The 26,959-nt window shown below is 36.3% G+C and overlaps 1 protein-coding gene across 6 annotated transcripts in view; it reads left to right on the top strand.

Annotated features, from left to right (window-relative positions):
* Nucleotides 1-26,959, top strand: part of LRRC7 (leucine rich repeat containing 7) — a 561,274-nt gene that overhangs the window by 391,529 nt on the left and 142,786 nt on the right. For all 6 annotated transcript variants that reach the window (XM_078451792.2, XM_078451793.2, XM_078451796.2 and 3 more), the window contains 3 exons: nucleotides 14,870-14,944; nucleotides 20,910-21,054; nucleotides 26,126-26,198. In XM_078451792.2, coding sequence (XP_078307918.1) covers nucleotides 14,870-14,944; nucleotides 20,910-21,054; nucleotides 26,126-26,198 — 293 coding nt within the window. The remainder of the gene's footprint in view (nucleotides 1-14,869; nucleotides 14,945-20,909; nucleotides 21,055-26,125; nucleotides 26,199-26,959) is intronic.

The raw sequence follows: 26,959 nt of genomic DNA, 5'->3' as shown, positions 1-26,959 counted from the left end.
GCCCCTTTCTACCTTTAAAAAAAGTAAAAACATATAAAAAAGTATATTTTTATAAAGTATATAAATATTTAAATAAAATATATCTTTATAAAATGTAAAAATTTTAATTTTTTAATGTTTATTTTTGAAAGAGAGAGAGAGACAGAGCATGAGTGGGGAAGGGGCAGAGAGAGAGGGAAACAGAGAATCGGAAGCAAGCTCCAGGCTCTGAACTATCAGCGCAGAGTCCCATGGGGGGCTCAAACTCACAAACTGTGAGATCATGACCTGAGGCGAAGTCAGACACTTAACCAACTGAGCCACCAAGCGCCCCTAAAATATAAAAATTTAAAGTAATAGGTCAAACTCCTACCAACCCAAATGAACACATGTTAACTACTTTTTGTGTTTGAGATCAATATTTTTTTCAAAGAAATAAAACATTATAGATCAAATGGAAGTCTTTTATGTTCTCCCTCCTAGTCCTGTTCCTATCCCAGCACAATTTCAACTTTGAATTTGGTGTGCTTCTATTCCATATATTCCTATTTTAACTGCATGTATATATTTGTGGTGTATGAATTTTTATGCCTATTTTTTCACTCGATATGTCTGTAAGCTCTATCCATCAGCATACTTAAAAATATAGATAATTCACTTTCATTGTTGTGTACTATACCAACATATGATTTTATCATAATTTGGTATTCTGTTCCCTTAGGCTATTGTTTACTTAGATTCCAACCAACTTTTTAATATTATCAATTACTCTGCAATGATGTTTTTCTACAATAAGATTTTTCTATATTTCAGAGCATCCCAGTAGAATAGTTGCCTGAAAGCAGATATGAACATTTTTGAGACATTAGAAACATATTTGAAAATGTTTTCCTTAGAAGGCTATGCTGATTTGTAATCTTCAGAGCACTTTATGTGAGTGCTCAGCTCACACACCTTCACCAGCATTGAATACACTAAGCCATTCTTGAGTAAATTCATTCATTTTTAATGGAAACAACTAACTTTGATATGACATTAAGTACAGATATTCCTTGACTTCACATTGGTTCCACACAATTTTCAATGTTAAAATGATGCAGAAATGATACTCATTCCGTAGAAACCAGATTTCAAATTTTGAATTTTGATCATATTGCTAGCAATATGTGCTGGGATGCTCTCTTGTGATGTGGGGCAGCAACAGTGAGCCACGGCTCCCAGGCAGCCAGAGGACCACAAAGGTAAACGGCCAATACATTTATAACCATTTTGTACCCACACAACCATTCCATTTCTTACTTCCCCTACAGTATTCAATAAATCACATGAGACATTTAACATTTTATTATAAAACAGGCTTTGTTAAATGGTTTTGCCCAACTGTAGGCTAATGTAAGTGTTCTGAGCATGAAAGCAGGATAGGCTAAGTTATGAAGCTCAATAGATTAGGTGTATTAAATGCATTTTTGACATATAATAGTTTCAATTTCTGATGGATTTATCAGGATGTAACCCCATCACAAGTCTGGGAAGATCTATAGTGTTTTTAAAAAGGCAGTTTATGTGTAAGGTTGAGTGTAAGCCACATAGTTTCATTCCAAGAGCCACTTATAATTGTTGATTGATCATGAAATGCCATTGCATCATCTTCATGTTATGGCTTTTGTTTCAGCAAAGTCATGTATTGATCTACTAAATATATTTTCTCTCTGCTATTATTAGGAACTAGCTGAAATTTCTTCTGTGGCATATGTTATTATAACATCCAGTAATAAAAATATTATATATATTTTTTAATCCAGCATATGCTTTACTTTCTTTATTGGGTATCTGTGATCACCAGCATGCTTCATTATTTCAGGATTTCAGTTTTAAGTGGTAACATGATGTCATCTTTGGAGCTAGAAGACCTGAGGAACAATCCCAGCTATAGTTATGCAATCTTCATAAAAACATTCTCATTTTCCTCAGGAAATGATTATTGGATTCTTCATCCATAAAGTAGGACTATGATTATCTTATTATGTTATTAAATAAATTAAATGAGGACCTTTGAAATAAAGTAGAAATATAGATTGACATTAGATATCCTTTTCCAAGTAGTCATAGACGCCTCGGGTTCCCAGTAGAACCCAGTGTGAGAGATATTTTAGAGGTATAATTGGTCAGCTTTATCTGCCACTTTATCTGACACAGCCAAGGGACCAAGTTATACAGTGCATCAAAGCCTACCCAAAGTTTTAGAGACCATGCAAGGCCTTATGTTCCCACAGCATCCTCCCCTGCTACACACCAAGATTTCATACTACCCAAAGTTCCAGCTTCAGGTCTATCATTGCCTGGAACCACTTGAGAAATCTTAAACTCCTAACTCCTGCTCTCATTCCAATTTTTTATCCTCCTATTTCTCTCAATGCCTCATTCCTACTACATTCCTCACTGACCTCATTGGAAATCTGAAGTCTCTTGCTTCTTCTTTTATTTTTCTAGACTTTCAGCCCCCACATGGCCCCCCAAAAAGTTAAAATAATTATCATTGACAGGACTCTTTTGATTGCCCTTACCTTCCTCTTTGACTCCCCTCAAACTATGCCAGTGTGTACCATTCTCCCCAAGTGCTGTATGTGTACAAATTGCTTGACCCCTCCTGCTCAACAGGTTACTTTGCTCTCTACTTCATCAAGAAACTTTGAGACTTTCACACATGCCCTATTTCCACTTTCAGCCTTTCCTCAGTCAAGCCCACTTACAACCACACCACCTTTACCATCTTCCCTGGAGTCTCAGTGAAAGAGATGTCCTACTTCTATTCAAGGCCAGCTTCTCCTCTTGCGTTATCAATTTCACTTATTTGCCACCTTTTAGAATTTACTTAATTAATTTTATACCATTTTATCTGTCTTTAATCTGCCTGTCTTTACTAGTATCTTCTTATCAGCTTTCTTTTCCCTTGACTTCTTCAATTTCTTCATAGCCCCTCAATTTCTCTCTATCACTAAGGTTACCATTATACTACTATTTCCAAAATTAAGTGGACAGTTTCAGTCTCTTATTTCACTGGACATTTCTCCTGTAAATGATACTTTTATTCACACTTCCTTATTCCTTAACACAACTCAATTCATTGGATTTTAGTAACCTCTTTCTCTCCTGGACTCTATGCCCTCTTGCCTTCTTTTGAGTTTGCTCTTCCTGTTTTCAGTTCTTGAGTGTTAATGTTACCCAAGGTTCTTCTCTCAGTCAGCTGTACCTCTGGTTTCCTCACATTCTTCCATAGGGAACTCATCCATATGTATTTATACTTGCTCAGACCTATTCCCCAACCTTCAGATTTTAGTAGTTAACTGATTCCTGGACATCTCCACCAGTATCTCACAGTAACCTAAATCTAATCATAGTCAAAATTTATTTCAGAGGAGAGAGTTAAGATGGCAGAGTAGTGGGGGGACCCTGGGCTTGCCTTGTCCCTTGAACACAAGTAGATTAACATCAAATCACTTTGCACACCTAGGGAATTGATTTGAGGATTAAGAGAAAAATCTGCAAAATTAGAGAGATAAAATATGGTGGTTATGAGGTACAGAGATGTGAATTGGGGTGGGGGGGTGGGGTGATGCTGTGGTGCCGCAGAAGGGAGGGAGCCCTTTCCATGGACAGAGAAGAGAGAGAAGAAAAGGGAAGAGGAGAGAGAGCCATGCATTGGGTTCATACAAGAAAAACATCTTTCCAAAACCATTGATTATCGCAAGTCTTTTCAAACAATGGAGTTCAAATTCTGAGGTTTTTTAAAATTTATTTTTAATGTTTATCTATTTTTGAGAGAGAGAGAGAGAGAGAGAGAGAGACAAAGCAAATGGGGAAGGGCAGAGAGAGAGGGAGATACAGAATCCAAAGCAGACTCCAGGCTCTGAGCTGTCAGCACAGGGTGCAGTGCAGGGCTTGAACCCACTAACCATGAGATCATGACCTGAGCCGAAATTGGTCACCCAAATCACTGAGCCACTCAGGCACCCCTAAATTCTGAGGTTTTCAAAGTCCACGTCATTCACCAGAGTCAAGCCAGGTGGGCAGCAGTACTCCTGGAAAGGAGGGCAGAGGCCAGGGAGCAGACAGCATGGTGTAGGGATCCACTAGGTCACACTGGGAGAGAATACTCCCCTTCCTGGAGTACATTTGGAAGAGGATATATTGCTTCTCTAAAGACAAAAGACCCAGTGGGCACCATTGAGCAGACATTCAGCAGCAAGGGACAGAAGCATGTGCAGAGGGCAGATAATCTGTTTGAAGCTTTTCATTGTGATTCACCATAAACTCCATGCACCTGTGTAGCCCCGCGACTGCTTTTCTGGGACAAAATGGCACCAGATACAGCAAAGTGAAGCTCTCCTCTAGAGGAGAGGAGCAGGTCTGCACCATGCCACATTCTTTAATATTTAGAGTTTTGAATCCCAGCTGCACACCAGAGATAAAGCACACGAGAACTGTGGCACTGGGCATGCCAATAGCCAAGGCAGATGGTGAGGGCTGGGATCTGACAGAAGCCTGGGACACAAGAGGGAGAGATTGTTTGCTTTTTTGGGTGGGCTTCCCGACCAGTGACAGTCATGAGCTTCCATCTCCAGGGATAAGAGAGCAGGGTGACACCATCCACCAGCAGGGTGGGACTTCAGTGAGCAACACAGTGCCTCCAGTAGAGACTGAAGCCACGTACACCAAACCCTGCTCCCCTGTGTTCTGCAGAGACATCTTTGCTAGGGCAGGTCTGATTGTGAGCCTCTCCCCTAGAGGACCAGCACAGCTCTCCCCACCCCACGCCATTCACCGAGTCTACTGATTATAGAGTATTCCAAAGCATCAGCTTCGGTTCTGGTGAAATAGTACCAGGCACTTTTTTTTCTTTTTCTTTTTCTTCTTTTTCTTCTTCTTTGGAATCAGGCTTATAGTTTTTTGTTTGTTTGTTCATTGCCTTTTCTCTTTTTTTGGATCAGTCTTCTTTTTTAACTTTATTTTCCTTTAGAACCAGGCTTACAGTTTTTTTTATTTAATTCTTTTAGTTCCTTTTCCTTTTCTTTTTCTAAGATCAGGCTTTTTTCTTTTTTTTATTTTATTCTTTATAATTTTTAATCAGGCATATTGTAACAAACAAATAAAAGCACACCTCGTTAAAAGTCCAAACACTCCACACTGCAAGCAAGGAGGAGCTTTGCAGAGGACTGGCCTGTGGGAAAGAGCAGCCAAAACAACAGCAGAGTGCATACAGCATACACCAGAAACACTTCCTGAAGTAACAGGCCCTGGACAGTGTATGACACCTTCTTAACATAGCAGTACTCTCAAGAGCAGGAAATATAACAAGCTTTCATAACATGTAAAAGACAGAAACCTAGACAAAATGAAAAGACAGAGGAATTCTCCCCAAAATAAAATCAAGAAGAAATCATAGCCAGGGATTTACTCAAAAGAGATATAATCAATACATCTGAACAAGAATTTAGAACAGCAATCTTAAGAATACTAGCTGGGCTTGAAAGCAGCATAGAAGACATCAGAGAAAACTTGCTGCAGAGATAAAAGACCTAAAAACTAGGCAGGCTGAAATAAAAAACGCCATAACTGAGATGCAAAACTGACTAGTTTTAATCACAATGAAGATGGAAGAATCAGAGGAGCTAATAAGTGATATAGAAGACAAAATTATGGAAAATAGTGAAGCTGAAAAGAAGAGGGAAATAAAACTATTAGATCATGAATATAAACTTACAGAACTCTCTGAGTCCATTAAGTGCAATAATATCCATATTATGGGAGTCCCAGAAGAAGAGCAAGAAAAAGGGGCAGAAGGTTTACTTCAATAAAATATAGCTGAGAAAGTCCCTAATATGGGGAAGGAAACAGGCATCCAAGTTCAAGAGGCACAGAGAACTCACCTCAAAATAAAAAATTAAAAAAACCAAACAGGTCAACATCAAGACATATCATAGTGAAACTTGAGAAATACAAAGATAAAGAGATAATTATGAAAGAAGTTAAGGACAAAAGGTCCTTAATCTACAAGGGTTGACACATAGGGTTAGCAGCAGACCTTTCCACAGAAACTTGGCAGGCCACAGAAACTTGGCAGGCATGATACATTTAATGTACTAAATGGGAAAAATATGCAGTGAAGAATACTTTATCCAGCAAGGCTGTCATTAAGAATAGAAAGAGAGATAGAGTTTCCAAGACAAGCAAAAACTAAAGTAATTCATGAACACTAAACCAGCTCTGCAAAAAATATTAAAGGTCATCCTTTGAGAGGGAAAGAGAGACCCAAAGCAACAAAGACTAAAAGGGAACAGAGACAATCTACAGGAATAGTGACCTTACTGGCAATATAATGACACTCAATTCTTATCTATCAATAACAACTCTGAATACAAATGGACTAAATACTCTAGTCAAAGGACAGCGTGTCAGAATTGATGAAAAAAAACAAGACCTATTGATAGGCTGCTTACAAGAGATTCATTTTTTTTTTAATGTTTATTTTCTTGATAGACATAGTGGGAGCAGGGGAGAGGCAGCGAGAGAGAGAGGGAGACACAGAATCCGAAGCAGGCTCCAGGCTCCCAGCTGTCAGCACAGAGCCCGTCATGGGGCTCGAATCCACAAACTATGAGATCATGAGCTGAAGTCAGATGCCCAACTAACTGAGCCACCCAGGCACCCCTAACAGATTCGTTTTAGACCCAAAGACACCTCCAGTTTGAAAGTGAGGACATGCTAATAGACATCAAAAGAAAGCTGGAGTAACCATATTTATATCAGACAAACTAGATTTTAAACAAAAGACTATAGTAAGAGATGAAGGAGAGCACTATATGATAATAAAGAGGTCTATTGAACAAGAAGATTTAGCGGTGCCTGGGTGGCACAGTCAGTTAAGTATCCACTCTTGATTTTGGTTCAGGTCTCATGGTCACGAGATTGAACCCTGAATCAGGCTCCACACTGGACATAAAGCCTGCTTAAGATTTTCTCTCTCCCTCTTCCTTGGCTCCTTCCCTGCTTACACACTCTCACTCTCTCTCTCTCAAAAAAAAAAAAAAAAAAAAAGGAGATCTAACACTATTAAGTATTTATGCCCCCAACTTGAAAGAGGCCAAAATGTGTAAATCAATTAATAACAAACTTGAAATTCATTGATAATACAATAGTAACAGGAGACTTTAACACCCCACTTACAACAATGGACAGATCATCTAAGCAGGAAATCAACAAGGAAACAATAGCTTTGAATGACATTCTGGACTGGATGGACTTAACAGATACATTCAGAACATTTTATCCTAAAGCAGTAGAATGCACATTCTTTTGAAGTGCACATGGAACATTCTCCAGAAGACATCACATACTGGGTCACAAATCAGCCTTCAACCAGTACAAAAAGTTTGAGATCATACCACACATATTATCAGACCACAATGCTATGAAACAAAGTCAACCACGAGAAAAAATGTGGAAAGACCACAAACACGTGGAGGTTAAAGAACATCCTACTAAAGAATGAATAGGTTAACCAGAAAAAGAAGAAATTAGGGGTGCCTGGGTGGCTCAGTCAGTTAAGCATACAACTCTTGATTTCAGCTCAGGTCATGATCTCATGATTCATGGGTTTGGGCCCCACTTTGGGCTCTGTGCTGACAAAACAAAGTCTGCTTGGATTCTCTCTCTCCCTCTCTTCTGCCCCTCCCTCCTCAATATAAATAAATAAACATTTAAAAGGAAATAAAGAAGAATTTACAAATACATGGAAGCAAATGAAAATGAAAACACCACAGTCCAAAACCTTTGGGATGCAGTAAAGGCAGTCGTAAGAGGGAAGTATGTAGCAATATAGGTAGGCATTTATTAAGAAGCAAGAAAAATCTCAAATACACAACCTAATTTTACACTTTTAGGAGTTGGAAAAGGATAGAAAATAAAACCTAAAATGAGCATAAAGGAATTAATAAAGATCAGAGCAGAAATAAATGATATAGAAATTTAAAAAAAAAACAGTAGAACAAATCAACAAAACTAGGAGTTGCTTCTTTGAAAGAATTAACAAAATTGATAAATCTTTAGCCAGACTTATCAAAAAAAAAGAGAAAGGATCCAAATAAATAAAATCAAGAATGAAAAAGGAGAGATTACAACCAGCACCACAGAAATATAAAGAAATATAAACAATTGTAAGAGACTATTATGAGCAATTAATTATATGCCAACAGATTGGGCATTCTGGAAAAAATTGATAAATTCCTAGAAACATGTAAACTACCAAAATTAAACAGGAAAAAATGGAAAATTTGAACAGACCCATAACCAGCAAAGAAATTGAATCAGTAATCAAAACTCTCCCAACAGACAAGAGTACAGGGCCAGATGGCTTCCCATGCCAGACATTTAAAGAAGAGTTGATACCTATTCTGAAACTGTCCAAGAAAATAGGAATGAGAGGAAAACTTCCAAACTCACTCTATGAGGCCAGAGTTACCTTAATTCCAAAACCAAAGACCCCACTAAAAAGGAGAATTATAGATCAATATCCCTGATGAACACCAATGCAAAAATTCTCAAAAAGATACTAGCAAATCGAATCCAACAGCACATTAAAAGAATTATTTGCCATGATCAAGTGGGATTTATTTCTGGGCTGCAAGGGTGGTTCAATATCTGCAAATCAATCAACATGATACATCACATTAATGAAAAAAGGATAAGAGCCTTATGATTCTTTCAATAGATGGAGATAAAGCATTTGACAAAATACAGCATCCTTTCTTGATACAAAAAAAAAAAAATCAAGAAAGTAGGGCTAGAAGGAGCATACCTCAACATCACAAAGACCATATACAAAAGGCCCACAGCTAGTATCATCCTCAATGGGGAAAAAGACAGCTTTTCCCCTAAGGTCAGGAACGCAACAAGGATGTCCACTCTGACCACTGTTGTTCAGCATAGTACTGGAAGTCCTAGCCTCAGTAATCAAACAACAAAAATAAATTAAAGGCATCCAAACTGGCAAGGAAGTTAAACTTTCATTATTCATAGACGACATAGTTCTCTATGTTGTAAACCCAAAAGACTACAAAAAAAAAAAATTTGCTAAAACTGATACATGAATTCAGCAAAGTCTTAGGATATAAAATCAATGTACAGAAAGCTGTTGCATTTTTATACACCAAGAATGAAGCCACAGAAAGAGAAATCAAGGAATCGATCCCATTTACAATTGCACCAAAAACCGTAAGATACCTAGGAATAAGCCTAACCAAAGAGGTAAAAGATCTGTACTCTGAAAACTATAGAACACTTATTAACAAAATTGAAGACACAAAGAAGTGAAAAAACATTCCATGCTCATGGATTGGAAGAGCAAATATTGTTAAAATGCCTATACTACCCAAAGCAATCTGCACATTCAGTGCAATCCCTATCAAAGTAACACCAGCAGTTTTCACAGAACTAGAGCCAACAATTCTAAAATTTGTATGGAACCAGAAAAGACCCCAAACAGCCAAAGTAATGTTGAAAAAGAAAAGCAAAGTGGGAGGCATCATAATTCTGGACTTCAAGCTGTATTACAAAGTTGTAATCATCAAGACAGTATGGTACTGGCACCAAAACAGACACATAGATCAATGAAACAGAATAGAGAACCCAGAAATGGACCCACAAATGTATGGTCAACTAATCTTCAACAAAGCAGGAAAGAATATCCAATGGAAAAAAAAAGACAGTCTCTTCAACAAATGGTGTTGGGAAAACGGGACAGTTACATTCAGAAGAATGAACCTGGACCGTTTTCTTACACCATGCACAAAAATAAAGACAACATGGATGCAAGACCTAAATGTGAGACAGGAAGCCATCAGAATCCTAAAGGAGAACACCGGCAGCAACCTTTTTGACCTCAGCCACAACAACTTCTTACTAGACATGTCTCTGAAGGCAAGGGAAACAAAAGCAAAAATGAACTATTGAGACATCATCAAGTTAAAAACCTTCTGCACAGTGAAGGAAACAATCAACAAAACTAAAAGGCACTCTATGGAATGGGAGAAGATATTTGCAAATGACATGTCGGATAAAGGACTAGAATCCAAAATTTACAAAGAACTTATCAAATTTAACACCCTAAAGAGAATTAATCCAGTTAAGAAATGGGCAGAAGATAAGCAAACATTTCTCCGAAGAAAACATACCAAATGGCTAACAGAAACATAAAAATCCTCAACATCACTCATCATCAGGGAAATACAAATCAAAACCACAATGAGATACCACCTCACACCTGTCAGAATGGCTAAAATTAACAATTCAGGAAACAACAGATGTTTGCAAGTTTGCACAGAAAAGGAGTGGAACCCTCTTACAATGTTGGTAGGAATGCAAACTGGTGCAGCCACTCTGGAAAATAGTATGGCAGTTCCTCAAAAAGTTAAAACTGGACCTACCCTACAACCCAGCAATTGCACCACTAGGTATTTCTCCAAAGGATACAAAAATTCTGACTCGAAGGGGGCACATGCACCCCATTGTTTATAGTAGCACTATCAACAACAACGAAAGTATGGAAAAAACCCAAATGTCCACAAACTGATGAATGAATAAAGAAGATGTAATGTGTATGTATATATATGCAATGAAGTAGACAGAGCTAGAGTGTATTATGCTAAGTGAAATAAGTCAGAGACAGACAAATACCATATGATTTCACTCAGTGGAATTTAGGAAACAAAACAGATGAACACAGGGGAATGGAATGAAAATAAAATGAGATAAAAACAGAGAGGGAGGCAAACTATAAGAGACTCTTAAATATAGAGAACAAACTGAGGGTTACCGGAGGGAAAATAAGTCAGGGGATGGGCTAAATGGGTGGTGGGCATTAAGCAGGGCACTTGTTATAATAAGCACTAGGTGTTGTATGTAAGTGATGAATCACTAAATTCTACTCTTGAAACCAATACTACACTATATGTTAACTAACTTTAACTTAAATAAAACCTTTGAGAAAAAAAACACTAAATTCAGTCTCTCTCATATGTTTCCAGCCCAATATTCTGCATCTCCATTGGTGGCAACTACCAGGTGCTGGGAAACTGGGGGACGTGCATGACCCTCACTCTCACCCCTATATTAAGTCACCAAATCCTATTGTTTTCATTGTCTAAGTGTTTTTTGAATTCAAATTCTTTATCTTTAGTCCTCATTATCTCTTTCGTAACTAGCCCTATTAAGATTTCCTGTTTTTGTTTTCTTTTCCTTTTTCCAACAGGATAGTTATATATATATAACACCTATCTGCCACAATCACTTCCTATTAAAAATCTTTTAGTGATGTTCCTTCACCCATGTAATAAAGTTCTACCTCCCTAACAAAACATGAGACCTTCACAGACCCCACCCTCTTTTGTTAGCCTCATTTTCTGCTACTCACACTATTTCAAACTTAACACCCCAGTAAAGCAAAGCGCCTGTTGCCATTCATACATCATGCTATTTCTCATCTCTCTGCTTCTGGCTAAAATGTGCTTCCTCTTCTCTCCTCTTTACTGACCAACTCTTTCTCATCTGAGCTCCATGAATAGTTATGTGGCTTCCTCATTACAAGGGCATATAGGTTCCCCTTTCTTCATTTTCCCATAATGCCATGTATTTGCTTTTTGCATATTTGCTGCAGATATAGACCATGACTTTCTTGAGGACAGAGACCACACCGTGCGTTATGACTCTAGTGTAATGCCTAGAACTTAGGTGATGTTTAATAAGTACTTACTGAATGAAGGGATAACTGACTTATTGAAGTACTTTGTATCCATTCTTGTCATTCTTTTATATATATATATATATGGTGTCACCATGTAGCAGGGACAGTAGTGTTCACCAAATAATTCATGAATTTCTCTTATATTTCTTAGGCTTTCTTAAACTTGAGGCCATAGAAATAGTCTAGATAATTAGGTATAATCAGAAGTGATATATGTCCCTTCTAGTCTGAGATCTTTAAGAGCAATGACTAGTTTTCTACACTGTCTTCTCTGCTTTGGCTCTTCTGGAAGTCTTGAGATGGTGGCAACCCATGACACTGGATGTAGTGAGAGTGGGAAGTAAGCCTGTGGTGGTAAACCACTGAGATTTTGGGATTAATTTGTTACCACAGCACAATAGAGTTTATCTTGAGTAATGTTCACCATTTGAAGTTTATAAATTAATCTCCGTCTTATCACATACATAAGGATGTATTAAAGTTTCCAGTATGCAACTCTTATCTCTTTTCATAAAGTCTGCATGGTGCCTGGGTGTAGGAAAATCTGCACCATATGACTGATGTTTTCCAACTGGCCTATTCCTAGCCAGCCCTCTGCTTCAAAGTCTCTGCACATCAGAGTGTGCTTCCTACGACTTGATTTATGTTTTCCGTCCTTGCCCAGCTTATCATACAGTTGGAGTAGTTCACTGCCTGTTCACTATTGGTGTTAGTAAAAGTAGGAATATTTTCCTACACAAAAAAAAATCCCCCACACTTACTCACACATGACTCTGAGTCCACAGCTGAATGCCACTCTCTAACTTTAGATTTTGATCTTTGTTGTAAATGGAATTTCTCCAAGGAATAGTACCATGTTTAATTGCAATTGCAAGCTAAAGGTATCAGAGGCTCTTTCCAAACTAGTCCTAGCAGTTTCTGAAGCCCTTCTAATGTGTCAAAGATGTGTGTACATAACTCCTGCTTACCCACGATTACCAATATTCTCATCTTAACATATATACAATTCCATTCTTTCACACTATTATTCTATAAAATACACTAGTTTTCCAAAGTAGGTCTCAAAGTTTACTGAAATATGGTTGTACTTTGTTTCAGTGATAATTTTTTTTTCAGTTGAAAGAGACAAAACATCTGATTTCAGGTGTGGCTTAATTTTGGCCTAATATGATGTCATCAGGATCCATCTCTTAACTGAAACAGCCTTCCCCTTTTCTTCACACCTGAAGCTCCCAGGGCTGTCCCCTTCCAGTTTCTAATCCAGCAGGGAAGAGCAAGTCTTTTCCCCTGAAGCCTCAGTGAAAGAAACATTGTTTCTCAACTGCTCTGAATGGATCATGTTCCCATCCTCCAAGCCAACCCTGTGGCCAGGTGAATACTATGCACCAATTAGCTTAGTCCTTCCTCACTTCCCTCCTGGAAGGAATCAACTTCAAGGGAAGCTGGTGGCCTGAATAGGATAATTTCTAGAGAGAAATCAGAAAAAGGTCATCACGAATAAAAAGATGATGACGGTAGCAATAGCAACCTCTAACCTTTCCATATAGTCTGCTGCCCATGAGGTACAATTTAGAGAATGCTTCAATTTGGGAATTGAAATTTCATTATGCACTATGTGTTACACCTTGATCATATTCTCTCTCTCCTTTCTCTGAACTTCTCTACATTATTCTTTTCTCCCATATGCTACCTTCTGTTTCTGCTATTTATATGCATTTGTCTGTTCAATTAGATCATCAGTTACTTCAAGGCAGTAACTGAGTTTGAATAACTGTGGATCGTACACTGTGCCTTACCATAGTAGGCATCCCCACTGTTCAACCAATCAAAATTTGCTGAGTAAATGAAGAGATAAGAAATGAGTGGGTCTGATTCATACTATTATATATCTCAGTAATGCAATGCCTGGGACGGTGGGGGAGGGGGCAATTGTGTGTAAGGCTCTAACACATACTCATGGTAAAAACCTATTGTGTGTCGAGTACCATGGCAAGCAATGGGGATGTGAAGAATAGTGATTAAAAAATAAACATGGGAATGCAAGCTGGTGCAGCCACTCTGGAAAACAGATGGAGGTTCCTCAAAAAACTAAAAATAGAACTACCCTATGACGCAGAAATTGTACTACTAGGCATTTATCCACGGGATACAGGTGTGCTGTTTCGAAGGGACACATGCACCTCCATGTTTATAGCAGCACTAATCAACAATAGCCAAAGTATGGAAAGAGCCCAAATGTCCATCGATGGATGAATGGATAAAGAAGATGAGGTATATATATATACATATATATATATACATATATATATATACATATATATACACACACACACAATGGAGTATTACTCAACAATCACAAAGAATGAAATCTTGCCATTTGCAACTACATGGATGGAACTGGAGGGTATTATGCTAAGTGAAATTAGTCAGTCAAAGAAAGACAAAAATCATATGACTTCACTCATATGAGGACTTTAAGAGACAAAACAGATGAACATACGGGAAGGGAAACAAAAATAATATAAAAACAGGGAGGGGGACAAAACAGAAGAGACTCATAAATACGGAGAACAAACTGAGGGTTACTGGAGGGGTTGTGGGAGGGGGGATGGGCTAAATGGGTAAGGGGCACTAAGGAATCTACTCCCGAAATCATTGTTGCATTATATGCTAATTTGGATGTAAATTTTAAAAAATAAAATATAAAATTAAAAAAAACAAAAATAAAAATTAAAAAAACAATAAAGATGAAAAAAACAAACATTGCTCTGCTCTTCAAAAGCTTATATTTTAGTGAAGAAGACAGACACATTGAGTAATTAGAGTGTAATAAATGCTACAAAGGATCATTGTAGGGTGTTAAGAGAGAGTTATAGATTTTAATTTTTATTACTGTTGTTCTGATTGTTTCCAGATGAGTTCTAAGTTAGCTATACGAGGGACTCTCAGTTTTGATGAAAGTCTGTTAAACTTAGAACTTCTTAAAGGATTAACATTAGATTCCCAAATAAAGTTTCCAGATTCAAGAAATTACACTTCTATTGTGCTAAGAAAAGACTAATTGTGTTGTCTTTCTCCCTACCTCTCTTCTAGCCTGAAGTTCTGGATCAAATACAAAATTTAAGGGAGTTATGGATGGATAATAATGCATTACAAGTGCTACCTGGGGTATGTAAGTTTTTATTATGCCACATTGTCTAACATCTGTACTATATATTAATGGTAATGAATAATAATCTTAATATATAAATATCAGTGTTTGCCTCTCACAATAAAACATTTGTTTGGTTACCAAGTGTTTTTTCACTAGTTTGTTTGTTTATTTTTTGTATTTCACATACCTTTTGTAAATAGTATAGGTATATGAAATGTATGAAAGATTCTCTTGTTCTCTTAGGATTATATTTTTTATCTCTCCACATACCGATTTTTAAAACTGAGAAAGTTATATTGTTATATACTGAAAAAGAAAATGCTACATATAATACCAAGTCTTAATTTTGCAAAATCAAACTTATTCGTATAGGTAACTAGATAATAGTTTCTGCTTATGTTAGAGCTTTTCCACAAAATAAAAATCTTTCTCTCAGTTTGGGTGATTTCCATTAGAACCCAGTTGAATTTTCGAAATGGTAAATGGCAAATTATCAGGTGTTAAAAATAGAAAGTTCAACTAGAGTCCATTTTTTTTTCTACTAACACACAGACAATCCAGTAATATCTCCTAAGTAGTAGGTTTACCAGTTAACTCATTGAGTTTGAGTATTTAGCCTTTCCCACTCAGTGAAATAGTGGCTTCCAGTAAAAACATTGCCTCTTGCCACTCATAACACAAGCAGTCAAATAAGCATGTACACACACACACACACACACACACACGCCAACCACAATTGGGCTGAGTAGCCAGGGCAGCTGGATTTATAATAACTCTTCAGCCACGGAGATTTTGATGTGTGTTCCCAAAGCCAATTTTATTCTTCTTGACTTGACATTAAAAATTCCTTAAAATAATTGCAAAGGCAACAAGAACAAGAAGTGTTTCTCTTTTGAACAAGCATGAGACCACATAAAAGAGAAAATCTGGCAAAAGATTAAGGAAAAAAATACTTTCTTCTCTTATCAAAAGAATACATTTATACTATCATCACAGACACAAAACAAAAAAGCATGCACACCTTTTATATATTGATTTATTCAAAAACCGTTTACAAATACACCTCTATGAACCAGAAACCATGCTAATGTTAGAGCTACAAAGATAATATATTCAATGACCTTGAGTACATTTGTTTGAGGAGCTCACACATAACAGGAGAGACAGATCTAGATTCCACTACATGTAGTAGAGCCCAGTTTGTGCCATAGCCAAAGTATGTACAAATCCTGGGGCAACACAGGTAAGACACTCACCAATTCCCTGTGCAGAGATTGAGAAATCGGAATGTATGTCTAGTCAGAAAAGTCTATACCCGCTTCTTCAATATATTTACTAATTCAAAAACACCTAGATAATGCCTAACTCATGATAAATGCTAGATGTTTTACAAATAGATACTCCTTGAGTCCTCATAATAAGCCTATGAAGTAGGGTTTCCTACTATCCCCATGTTACAGATGATAAACTGAAACAGAAAGAATAAGAAACTGGCCCAAGGTCACGGAGCCAGTAAATAGTGGAAATGTAATTCAAACCAACACCAGGGGCTGTTGTTCATTCTCAAACTCCAAAATCCTGCTGCTAGAGAATCAACAAAGGGCACAAATGAGAATTAGGTTCATCTTATTTTTCATAGTCATTACAAAATCCAACCTTAGCAATCAATTCAGACCTCATATTGTTTAGTAAGCTTTTTATCTAAATAGAAAAGTAGTGTTGAAACCGTCTGTGAACAGTTAAGTGTTGTGAGAATAGATTTTTCTTATATACTGCTTTACGTAGATTTCTCACTTTAGTACACTTGAGTTTTTATATTTTATTTTATTCCTTGTGGGAATACCCCCACCTCCCTGCCATAAAGAGGCATGGCTTTCTGAATGTCTGTGCTGGCAAATAGTTGTTATGCAAGGACCTAGAAACATGTGTCTTTGAGAGACTATACTTGAATGCAGCCTTAAGCTAGCCCGTCTATCAGTTTCACAGAATGATTAATCCTAAATATTTAGTGTTATAAGACCCAGGGAAAAAAGCAAGATCATCTTATTATTAGTTCATGTATCACTGTACATTAAAGTAACATACTTTTAAAATACTTTTGGAAGCCTGAGCTATCGTTTTACTACTCCATTTTTCATAAATCAGAGAAGAAAGGAGATACTGATCAGAAGTTAGTCTTCTACATAGCTATCTTGTTCACTGTCACTCTAAGATCAATCAACCAAAATGTGACTAAACAATGCATTGAATCAGTATTTATTTTTAAACAAACTCCAGTATCTTCTTTTGTGATGGCTTTTACTTTTTTCATTTACTATCTACTGCTCACTTATAGAGCCCTCTGTATTGAGAGATGTTGGAGCAACATTCAATATCCCCAAGGATTCTGAGACATTAGACTTCAAAGGTCTTTATCACCGCAGGCTACAATTGCTTTTATAAGGTGTTTGAAAATGAGGGTTTAGAAAGACTCAAAAATAAACACCAAAGCATTGTTTTGCTTCTAAAAATGATGTTTAGAAACTTCACACCAAAATATTGAGTTGCGCTGGAAATAACAATGAAGGGGGCTTCAAAGAGTAAAGAAATTTCCTCATGATGAAAGAACAAAAAAGAGCCCCCCCCCCCCCCCACTACACACACACATCATTCCTTCCTTGCTCACCAGAAGAGAAGAATGGTTATGGTATCATAATAGCTCCTTAGGGTGGGAATCTATAACTAAAGTGACAGTATTTTTTCAAGTGACATATTTCCAGGTGTAGGGAGAATTCAGCCCTCTGGCTTCACTCACCCAAAGTACTCAGTTCTAGCAACTGAGTCATCTATTCCAAGACTTCGCACATTCTGTGCCTCCATGGGGCGTGAGGTCACAGACCTAGAGATATATGCTGGGTTAATTAGGGAGTTAGAGGTCAGTGACTGCTGATATAATCAATAGGCTTTGTGGTCTGTAATCTGAGAAAAGTGATTTGAATTTTAGCTCCACCCCTCATTAATGGGGTAACCTTGGAATGTTATTTGTAATGATTGCTGTCATGAATCATCCTCCTGGAATGAAGAACTTACTCTCTATTCCTGAAGCTTTTGGGAATACTGTTTGCAGCTTTCCACCTTCTTCAGGATTTGCTCCAGCTGAAAAGAACCTCCTTACCCAGGGTCACATCTCTAGTCTGGGAGACCTGCACCCAATGACCAGTGATAAAGGCCTGGCTCCTCATCCTTACTTAGACTCACCCTACTACTGCCAGGCAATCCAACTCAGTGACTCTTAAAGGGCCACCCAAGGAGTTCCTCAAGATTTCATTCCAGCTCAGCTGCTTCATCTGCCTAGCCATGCCTCCTTTCTCCTCTCTGTCTTCCCACTGGTATTGATCCTAAGAGCACTCTCTCATAAACTTCTCCTTGTCTCTGCTTCCCATTGTGTGACATTAATTACTAAATTTCATTGTGCGTTGAAGTGCAGATTCTGATTCAGTAGGTCCAGAGTGCGTCTGAGATCTAAGACTGTATGTTCCTGACAGGCTTCCAGGTGGTACCAATGCTGCTGGTCTGCAAAACACATTGTGAGAAGCAAAGATATGAAGTATTAAATCAAATAATATAGCCAAAGTACTTGGCACAGTGCCAAGTGTGTGCTTGTGTGTGTAATAAGTTTATTTATTTTTTTATTTATATTCTGTCAAATAAGTAGAGACAATATATTAAAATGGATACGGGTGGATTAAACAGACAGATGATCCACTGAACACAGTTATGTGTAGGGTATTTATTTGCAAAAGATGCCCTGAAAGAAACTGAAAGTGAGGACTTTTATCTTGTCCTGACTCCTGTGCTCCATGTCCCAGCTAAGCGGTCCCTGTTACTCCTGTTCACAGTATGACTTTGTTCCTTCCCTGTCCTCAGCAACTAGTTACTAGTTTAATTATTCCACTTCCGATTTTTTTTTTTTTTTTTTGAGCCCATCCCTTCTTCTTCCTCACTTCCGCTGCCTTAATTCAGGCCCTTATCTCCTCAGCTAAATTGTTTCTAGGGGCACTTGAGTGGCTCAGTTAAGTGTCCGACTTTGGCTCAGGTTATGATCTCATGGTTTGTGAGTTCAAGCCTGGCATCAGGCTGTCAATGAAGACTCTGCTTGGGATTCTCTCTCCCTCTCTGCCCTCCCCTGCTTGCACACTATCTCTCTCTGTCTCAAAATAAATAAACAAACTTAAAATAAAAACTGTTTCCAGATCCTTGTGATGGGTCTTTGCAACTCTCATCAAAGAATCTCTCCTTTGTAGTTCCCTGAAGCTGGATTTTTAAAGCACAAATCTGATCATGTCATTCTTTGTCTTAAAAACCTTGAATACAGACACCTGGATGCCTCACTCGGTTAAGGGTCCAACTTTTGATTTCGACTCAGGTCATGATCTCGTGGTTCCTGGTGTTGAGCCACTCATTGGGCTCTGTGCTGACAGAACAGATTCTGATTGGGATTCTTTCTCTCCCCTCTATCTGTGCTCCTCCCCTACTCCCACTGTGCTCACAGGCACGCTGGGGCACACATGCATGCTCTCTCTTTCAACAAAACAAAACCAACAAACAAAAACCTCTTGAATAGCTTTCCTTCCTTAAAAGGTAGAATTTACATCTCCTCATATAATATGTAAGGCCTTTGAACACATGTCTTCTTATAATCTTATAAATCAAATGTCCCACTCTTCCTCAAACATGCCATGATTTTTCACATTTTACTATGAACAGTATATGTCATTTTCTCTTTTAGGTGCATGTTCTCCTTTTCTTGACAGGCTGTGTCTTCCAGGCAATTTGCAGCCCTGTACTTCTATGACATTCTCTACATGTTTTTTTAATTGCATATATTATAGGGTATTGTAATTATTTGTTTGACAGTTTCCTCCACTACTGTGAGCTCCATAAGGGTACAGATTTTGTCTGTATCATGACAAGTCTCTCCTCATACTTAGTTGACTTATTCATGATTGGTCTCCCATGTATAACACAAGCCTTGTTACATAGTAGACTCTCAAAAAGAACTGTTGAATAACAGAATATTGAATCTGGTAGGATTTAAACCCTTTCTTATGCATTTGAAAGTGTAAGAATCAATATGTCAACATATGCTGTTTGGGTGACAATTGTCATTTATTTTTTTATTATTAATTAATTTATTTAATTCAGTGGCAACTTTGAGATTGTTGTGTTTTGTTTTAACTGTTGTACTGAGATATAATTCACATATCATAAAATTCACCCATTTATAATATACAATTCCGTGGCTTTTAGAATACTCACAGGTTGAGTAGCCATCACCACAATCTAATTTTACAACATTTGCACTATCTCCAAAAAAAATCCCTGAAGCCATTAGCAGTCATTCCCATGTCCCTTTACCCCCAACCTCTAGAAACCCTAATCTACTCTCCATCTCTATAGATTTGCCTATTCTGGACATTTCATACAAATAGAATCACGCAACAGCTGTTTGTTTTTTATTACTGTCATTTTTCACTGCATATATTTTCAAGGTTCATCCATTTTGTAATATATATTTGCATGTATTGCAAAATAATAGTACAACATATGGATATAACACATGCTGTTTATCCATTCATCAACTGATAGGCATTTAGGTTGTTTCCATTTTTTGGCTCTTGTGAATAATACTGCTTTAAAGTTTGTGTTTTGTGTGGACATATATTGCATCCTGGAGTATACACCTCGGGACTGCTGGGTGATATGGAAACTCTATGTATAACATTTTGAGGTATGGCCAAACTGTTTTTCAAAGTGGCTGCACAATTTTAAATTCCTGCTAGCAATGTACAAGGATTATAATTTCTCGACATTCTTACCAACACATATTATTGTTGTAGTTGCTTTTAAAATTAGTTTTACAGTATTGTGGTTTTTACAACTTTCAAATGTCTTGTGAGAGTTTCTCAACTAATCCTGAGTTTATGCAATGTTATCAAGTCTATAGGGAAGTTAAAGATGTTGGTATACCTGGATATGTCAAAAAACAGAATAGAAACGGTTGACATGGAAATTTCTGGATGTGAAGCCCTTGAGGACCTCTTACTGTCATCCAATATGTTGCAACAGTTGCCCGACTCTATAGGTAAGAATATTCTATTGTGTCATGAATGTTTATATGAAATATATGAAATTTTCTTTTTTGGCGTAGTCTTAGTTTATCAGTAGATATAGGGAATATACTGTTAGCCTGACTGATAATAATGAATTACAAACTTCATTATTCAAGTTCATTATTACTGGTATCATAGTATTTTACCAATATCTTAAAATGAAATGGTAAATAATTGTCAAACTCAAGAAGGCTCTACTATTAAAATACATGATCCTACCAAACTGATATATTTTTCAATTCAAATCTTTTAAGTTGTAAAATGTTACTGTAAAAAGTAGATTTCTTAGATTTAGAGTAATTTGATAACCATGTATATCATCTTTTATCACCATAAAATCACAATAGCTTCTATCCACAGAGTGTTGCTATATCCTATTTTCAATACTGTTATAACACTGCTATAATCTGAAAATAACATAAATATATAATAAATATAAAATCTCTTTGTAGTTCTATTATTTAAAAAAAGATGCATTTTCTTTTATATGCTGTTAAGATTCATGACAGCAGAGAATGTCTGTTAGTATTTATCAAGCACCCAATCCATTTTTGTTACAAATTTTTATATGAGTAAGGTAATTAAAGAATCTAATTTAATAATAAGTAAACTGTTTTGTGTACATATCTTACTATTATTTATGAGAGGACTTAGGAGGATAATCAGCAAATTACCTAACTTTGGGTGTTAGTTTTTAAACACTCTTTGAATACAATGTGTCATATATTCTTGAACTTATTAAAGCTTCTGAAAATTAAGTTACACCTAGGTACTCTAATTAGAAGGAAGCTAGAAGATAAAGCAGTTTTCCAAATTTTTCTTCACTATTTGACTGCTTCCATTTTCATATTCCTTCAGGCTAATAGAGGATACTAGTTTTGAAAAACAGGCTAGAATTTCTTTCTGTCTAGATTTAATAACTTTTTGATTTATATAATTACATACTGTATTATAACAGTATTTTTCCAACTCATTCCATTGTAAGACTTATCTGACAGTTTTATTAGGCACTTACACATTTCCAGGCTGTTTCTCTGAAAATTCTGATTCAGTAAGTTTGTGGTAGGCCCTCTAATTTGTTTTTATTAAACATCCTAGATGAAACTTATAATTAGATAAGTTTAGAAAATACTCTTTTATGTAGTAGAAAGTGAGGAAGTGTAATGGTTAAAAAGAGCATCCTTTAATTAAGATGACAGCAATGATCATCTAGTCAAGATAACCACCTAGTCAAAATACATGCCTTATACTCCCACTCCAGAAACTTGGGAGTCAGGGGAGGTAACTACAAAACTATCAGGCAGAGAGGGGTGAGCATTGGTAAAGAGAAAACGTTCACTTTCACAAATGAGCATGCAAATGAAAATTTTAAAGGAAAACTAATGTTATAACCACAACCAAAAACTCAAACAAATAGGAAAATTTACCCAGGAGAAACCGAAGTCACCAAGAAATGTAAAAAATGATTTTTAAGTATGTGTAGATTGTCAAATACACAAAAGTTAGAATAACATTCATAAAAATAATAACTAATAAAACAAAAATAAGAACTCTTACTAAGAATAGGTGGTTTTTAAAAAAAAATTAGAAATTCTGGAAATAAAAATGGCACATAGTAAAACAAAAGATGATATAATTATTTGTTTAAAATACCTTCCTTTAAGAAAGAAGACCAGGAAAGTAGCTTTCTGGTCTGGGGAAGACAGCATGGATAGGTGATAGAAAACATCAGATTGGATACTTGGCTGACATAAAGCCAACTAAGATAGACAGGTGATACTATGTATTTTAATACCTTAATTAAGAATCTGAATGGTTCTCAAATTAGGAAAGTAACTTTGTGATAGTAGCTTACTCCTCAGACAAGATCTTTAAACTCTATTGACCTTTCAGGGAAGATTACATTTATGCATCTGCAGAGTTGCCAGAGTCCCTGATTATACACGTACAATAGCTGACTTCCCTCCAAAAATCCCCTTCTTGATCAAGAGAAGTATCTGAGATAGGAGACTGAGAGCTGTGTCCTCAGGCCCTAAAAGAATTCATAGATTCTGATTGGGATTGATTCTGATGGGAAATTGCATCTTGTCTTCTTTATTTTGACATTATTGGGCTACCAACATTTAAAACAAAAAAAGATAAGAAATTTCATAGTACCAATAAAGGAAAATAGCAACTAAAATTAAAATCTTTACTTCCTTCACATCTATTTTAGTTCTACAGCCGTGAGGTATTTCAATGGAGTGATTTACTCAACAACCCCTGCATGCTGAATCCCTTTCCTTGTCTGGTTCCAGGGAAAATGAAGGGGGCTCTTTTGCTCTTCTAGAGAGAGCTTTAATTAATTTTTTTTTTACTTTCCAAAATAATTTATCTTTTTTACTTAATGGTTAAGGACACAGACTTCATAGTCAAGTTACCTGAGTTCAAATTCTGGCTTTTCTATCTTATTAGCTTTGTGACCTTAGACCAGCTACTTAATCTCTCTGCGCTCAGTTTCTTCATCTATTAAGTGGGGCAGTAGTAGTACCTGCATCATGGGATTATTTTCAGCAATAAGTGAATTCATATATATAGAATTGCTTAGGATAGTAACTGGCACATAGTAAGTGCTTGTATTAGCTATTATAATAATATGATAATTATTATAATCTCAGATTTGATGAGCACACAGCTATTTGGTTTTTCAAAGTTTTATTACATATCTGTAACTATCGTGTAAATATTAGCTATTCTGATAAAACATATTAATGTTTAAAACATTACTGCTTATTATATATTTATATATAAGTAGCGAAAACCATAGTAAAAGGCCTCCTCTTTCTTTCTCTTCAATACTTCTTAGTTGGGAGTGTAGGATAAAGAGGTGGGGAATTAGGGAAAAACCCAAATAGAGGGAAGGAACAAGATAGAATGCCTTTGATTCCTGTAGAGTAGAAGAAGAAAGCCCAAGAAGATATGATATAGAAATGCAATAAAGGAATTATCTGCCCGAGGAAGTCATGAGCAATGAAGGTAAGGTTGATGCTCTATTTCTGCTCTACAGACAACCATATTCCTATAGAAGCTCCAGAATCTGTCCAAAGAGCATCCTCTTAGATAGAATATGTGAGTGACAAAGTTGCCACATCACAAATGAGTGTGATTCCTTTAAATCCACAGACATGGAACTAAGAAAAGAGACCTAACTTGCTTCCACCTTTAAAGCTGCAGAAGCTTCTATCAGCTGTCAGAGCCTCTACTCCATTCTTCGAAAAACTTTGTTGCATCAACCTTTTGGTTTTAGTCCCTAACATGCTTCAAGATTTTTTCACCACTACTTTTAGACTTAAGTACTGTCATTCTCTTAAAGGATACCTTGCAACCTGGCTTCATGGTGTTTGCACAGCCATTTGTGACCCAGCTCAAAACTTCTTATGACCCAGTCAAGTGATGTGGAGACTGTCAACCACCTTCTAGCTCCATTGGTGGGCAGGTGCAGTCGTTTGATTAGGGCTACCAAGTCATAAAAAATTTAGCTGTAATTCATCGTCCCCTGTTTGCTTTTCACAGTTGATGAACAAGCTTAGGAGTTCTTTCATATTTCCAAGGTTGACATTTTTTACATACACACTAGAGAAGATGAAGTGATTCACTCACCCTTTAAACATAGATAAATATGGCAGTGGGTGTGCAAACTTCAGAGACAAATTACCCCAGTGAGAATTGTCGTCTTTCCCAGGTGCTGCTATCTTCAGCAGTGTATCCTGGGGGCACAAGCTGATGTATTAAGTTTTGATATTTTGTAGATATTTTCTCACAGCAGTTTGACAGTGAGACCCTTTCTCTTCACTAGAGATTCTGAGTGCTTCTACAGAATATGTAACTGAGGGTACTGCAATTTTAAGTGCAATGATTGGTTTTTATTTCAAATATATTCTGACTTTATGCTTTTAAGGAATCCTCAGAATATTTGAGGTGGATGGGCATGATCTACAGCGATGCTTTTCAAAGCACATTCATCAAACACTAGCTGAACAAGACCCTGCACACTTACACACATTCTGCAATAACTTTGGAGAGTCACATTGCTACATTAATATATTAAAAGCTCCTAGGAAAACTTCATTTAAGAAATATGTTTAATGTTGTTTAATTTAGTAATTCCCAAACACATTTTACCATGGAACCTACCATATCCATCAAAACTAGTTTTCTGCAAAACAAGTAGCCTACAGCTTATATGCATATTTCCAATGTAAAACAAAAAATAACCATGCTTTGCCCTTGGACTTTGGCTATTTAAGCCATATTGATACCAAAGATTAAATTATGGCTGGGTAAAGGAAGCTGTACTTCAATTACTCTGTGGCTATTACTCCTTAGAACCCTGGGAATAGAGTAGGCAGTAAGGGTATGGAAGGCATAAATCTGACAGTGAAATATAAATAGTTGAAACTTCAATTCTTGGCCACTTCTACTCGGTATATTAAAATTGCAAGTTTGTGTACTTTCTGCTGATCCAAGTTCAAGGATTTATGGTAACAAAAAAAGTATGAGGTCATATGTTGTAATTTTCCAAGTCCATAATTATAGTCACTGCATCACAATACCTCAGTGCCCATTTGTTGATCATTAGGCTTAATTCAGATTTGTTTTTAATTTGTATCACAAATAAAAAATGTTATTTTTTAGTGCTTACGAATTAATTATACATTAAGTCACAGCTGGCTTAAAATTTTTCATCTGGTCCATTTGCAGCAAAATAGATAAGGGAAATGTGGTAGTATTGCTGTCAACTTAAGTTTCTATGGAGCCCTACATTTTGTTTATTTGTCTGCTTTGATGTACTTGAACTCCCACTGATGTAAGTAAAGTTTTTGCAACTGGACAGTCAAAACTAGAGCACATGCAAATTTGTAGGTTTATTTGTAGGTTTATATGAACAGAGTGCAGCCTATTGGCATGACAAATATTCCTCACAAGTGATTCCTTTTCTTTCATATTGTATTTTCTGTTAGAGATCTGTTCTTATGTATTAATAAAACTTCTTCTCTGTTTTAGGTCTTTTGAAAAAACTAACTACTCTCAAAGTAGATGACAATCAACTTACAATACTACCCAATACAATCGGAAAGTAAGTGCCAAAGTTTCATACCAGTCAGCCCCTCTAAGCCAGAAACAAAACGATATGTTAGATTTTTTTACTTCAAAACATTTTCTACTATCTTAATTTACTTTTATATCTGAACATTGCATTGACATTTAACTATATAATATCACAAGAAATAACTATGACTTTTTCTTAAGCAAAGGGATTACCTAGATCTTCAATTATGTTATTGCCTATAATTTCCCAGATACTATTAGCTTGATGTTTTTGACTGAGTAGAAGCTCTAAATTCACTTGGATATGTCTTACAAAATCAAATCGATTTGTATAAACTCTGTAGTCTATATTACCATTACACTATAAATGATTTATACATTATGTTAGTAATTGTTTTATAGCAATAGTGCCATATAATAGTACTGTAAAAGTTACTTATAATAATATAATAAAGTTATATTACCAATTGATATTTATAGAAGTTCAATGTATTTTTAGAAGCCAAAGAGATAGACACCTGTTTAACATGCATTTTTTAAATGGCATATGCCAATTTTATTATTTCAATGCTAGCATTAAATATTAAATACTAATGGGTGATGGGTATTAAGGAAGGCACTTGTGTTGAGCACCGGGTGTTATAAGTAAGTGATGAATCACTAAAATCTAGAACAATATTCTACCTCAGGAGTAGAATTTAGTGATTCAACACTTAGATTTTAAATAAAAATTTGAAAGAAAATATAAAGAAAGAAAAAATAAATATGAAATACTAAATAATCAAATGG

This window comes from Panthera onca, chromosome C1 (genome assembly GCF_046562875.1).
Source record: "Panthera onca isolate mPanOnc1 chromosome C1, mPanOnc1 haplotype 2, whole genome shotgun sequence".
NCBI lineage: Eukaryota > Metazoa > Chordata > Mammalia > Carnivora > Felidae > Panthera > Panthera onca.
This window is presented reverse-complemented; position numbering and strand designations above follow the sequence as displayed.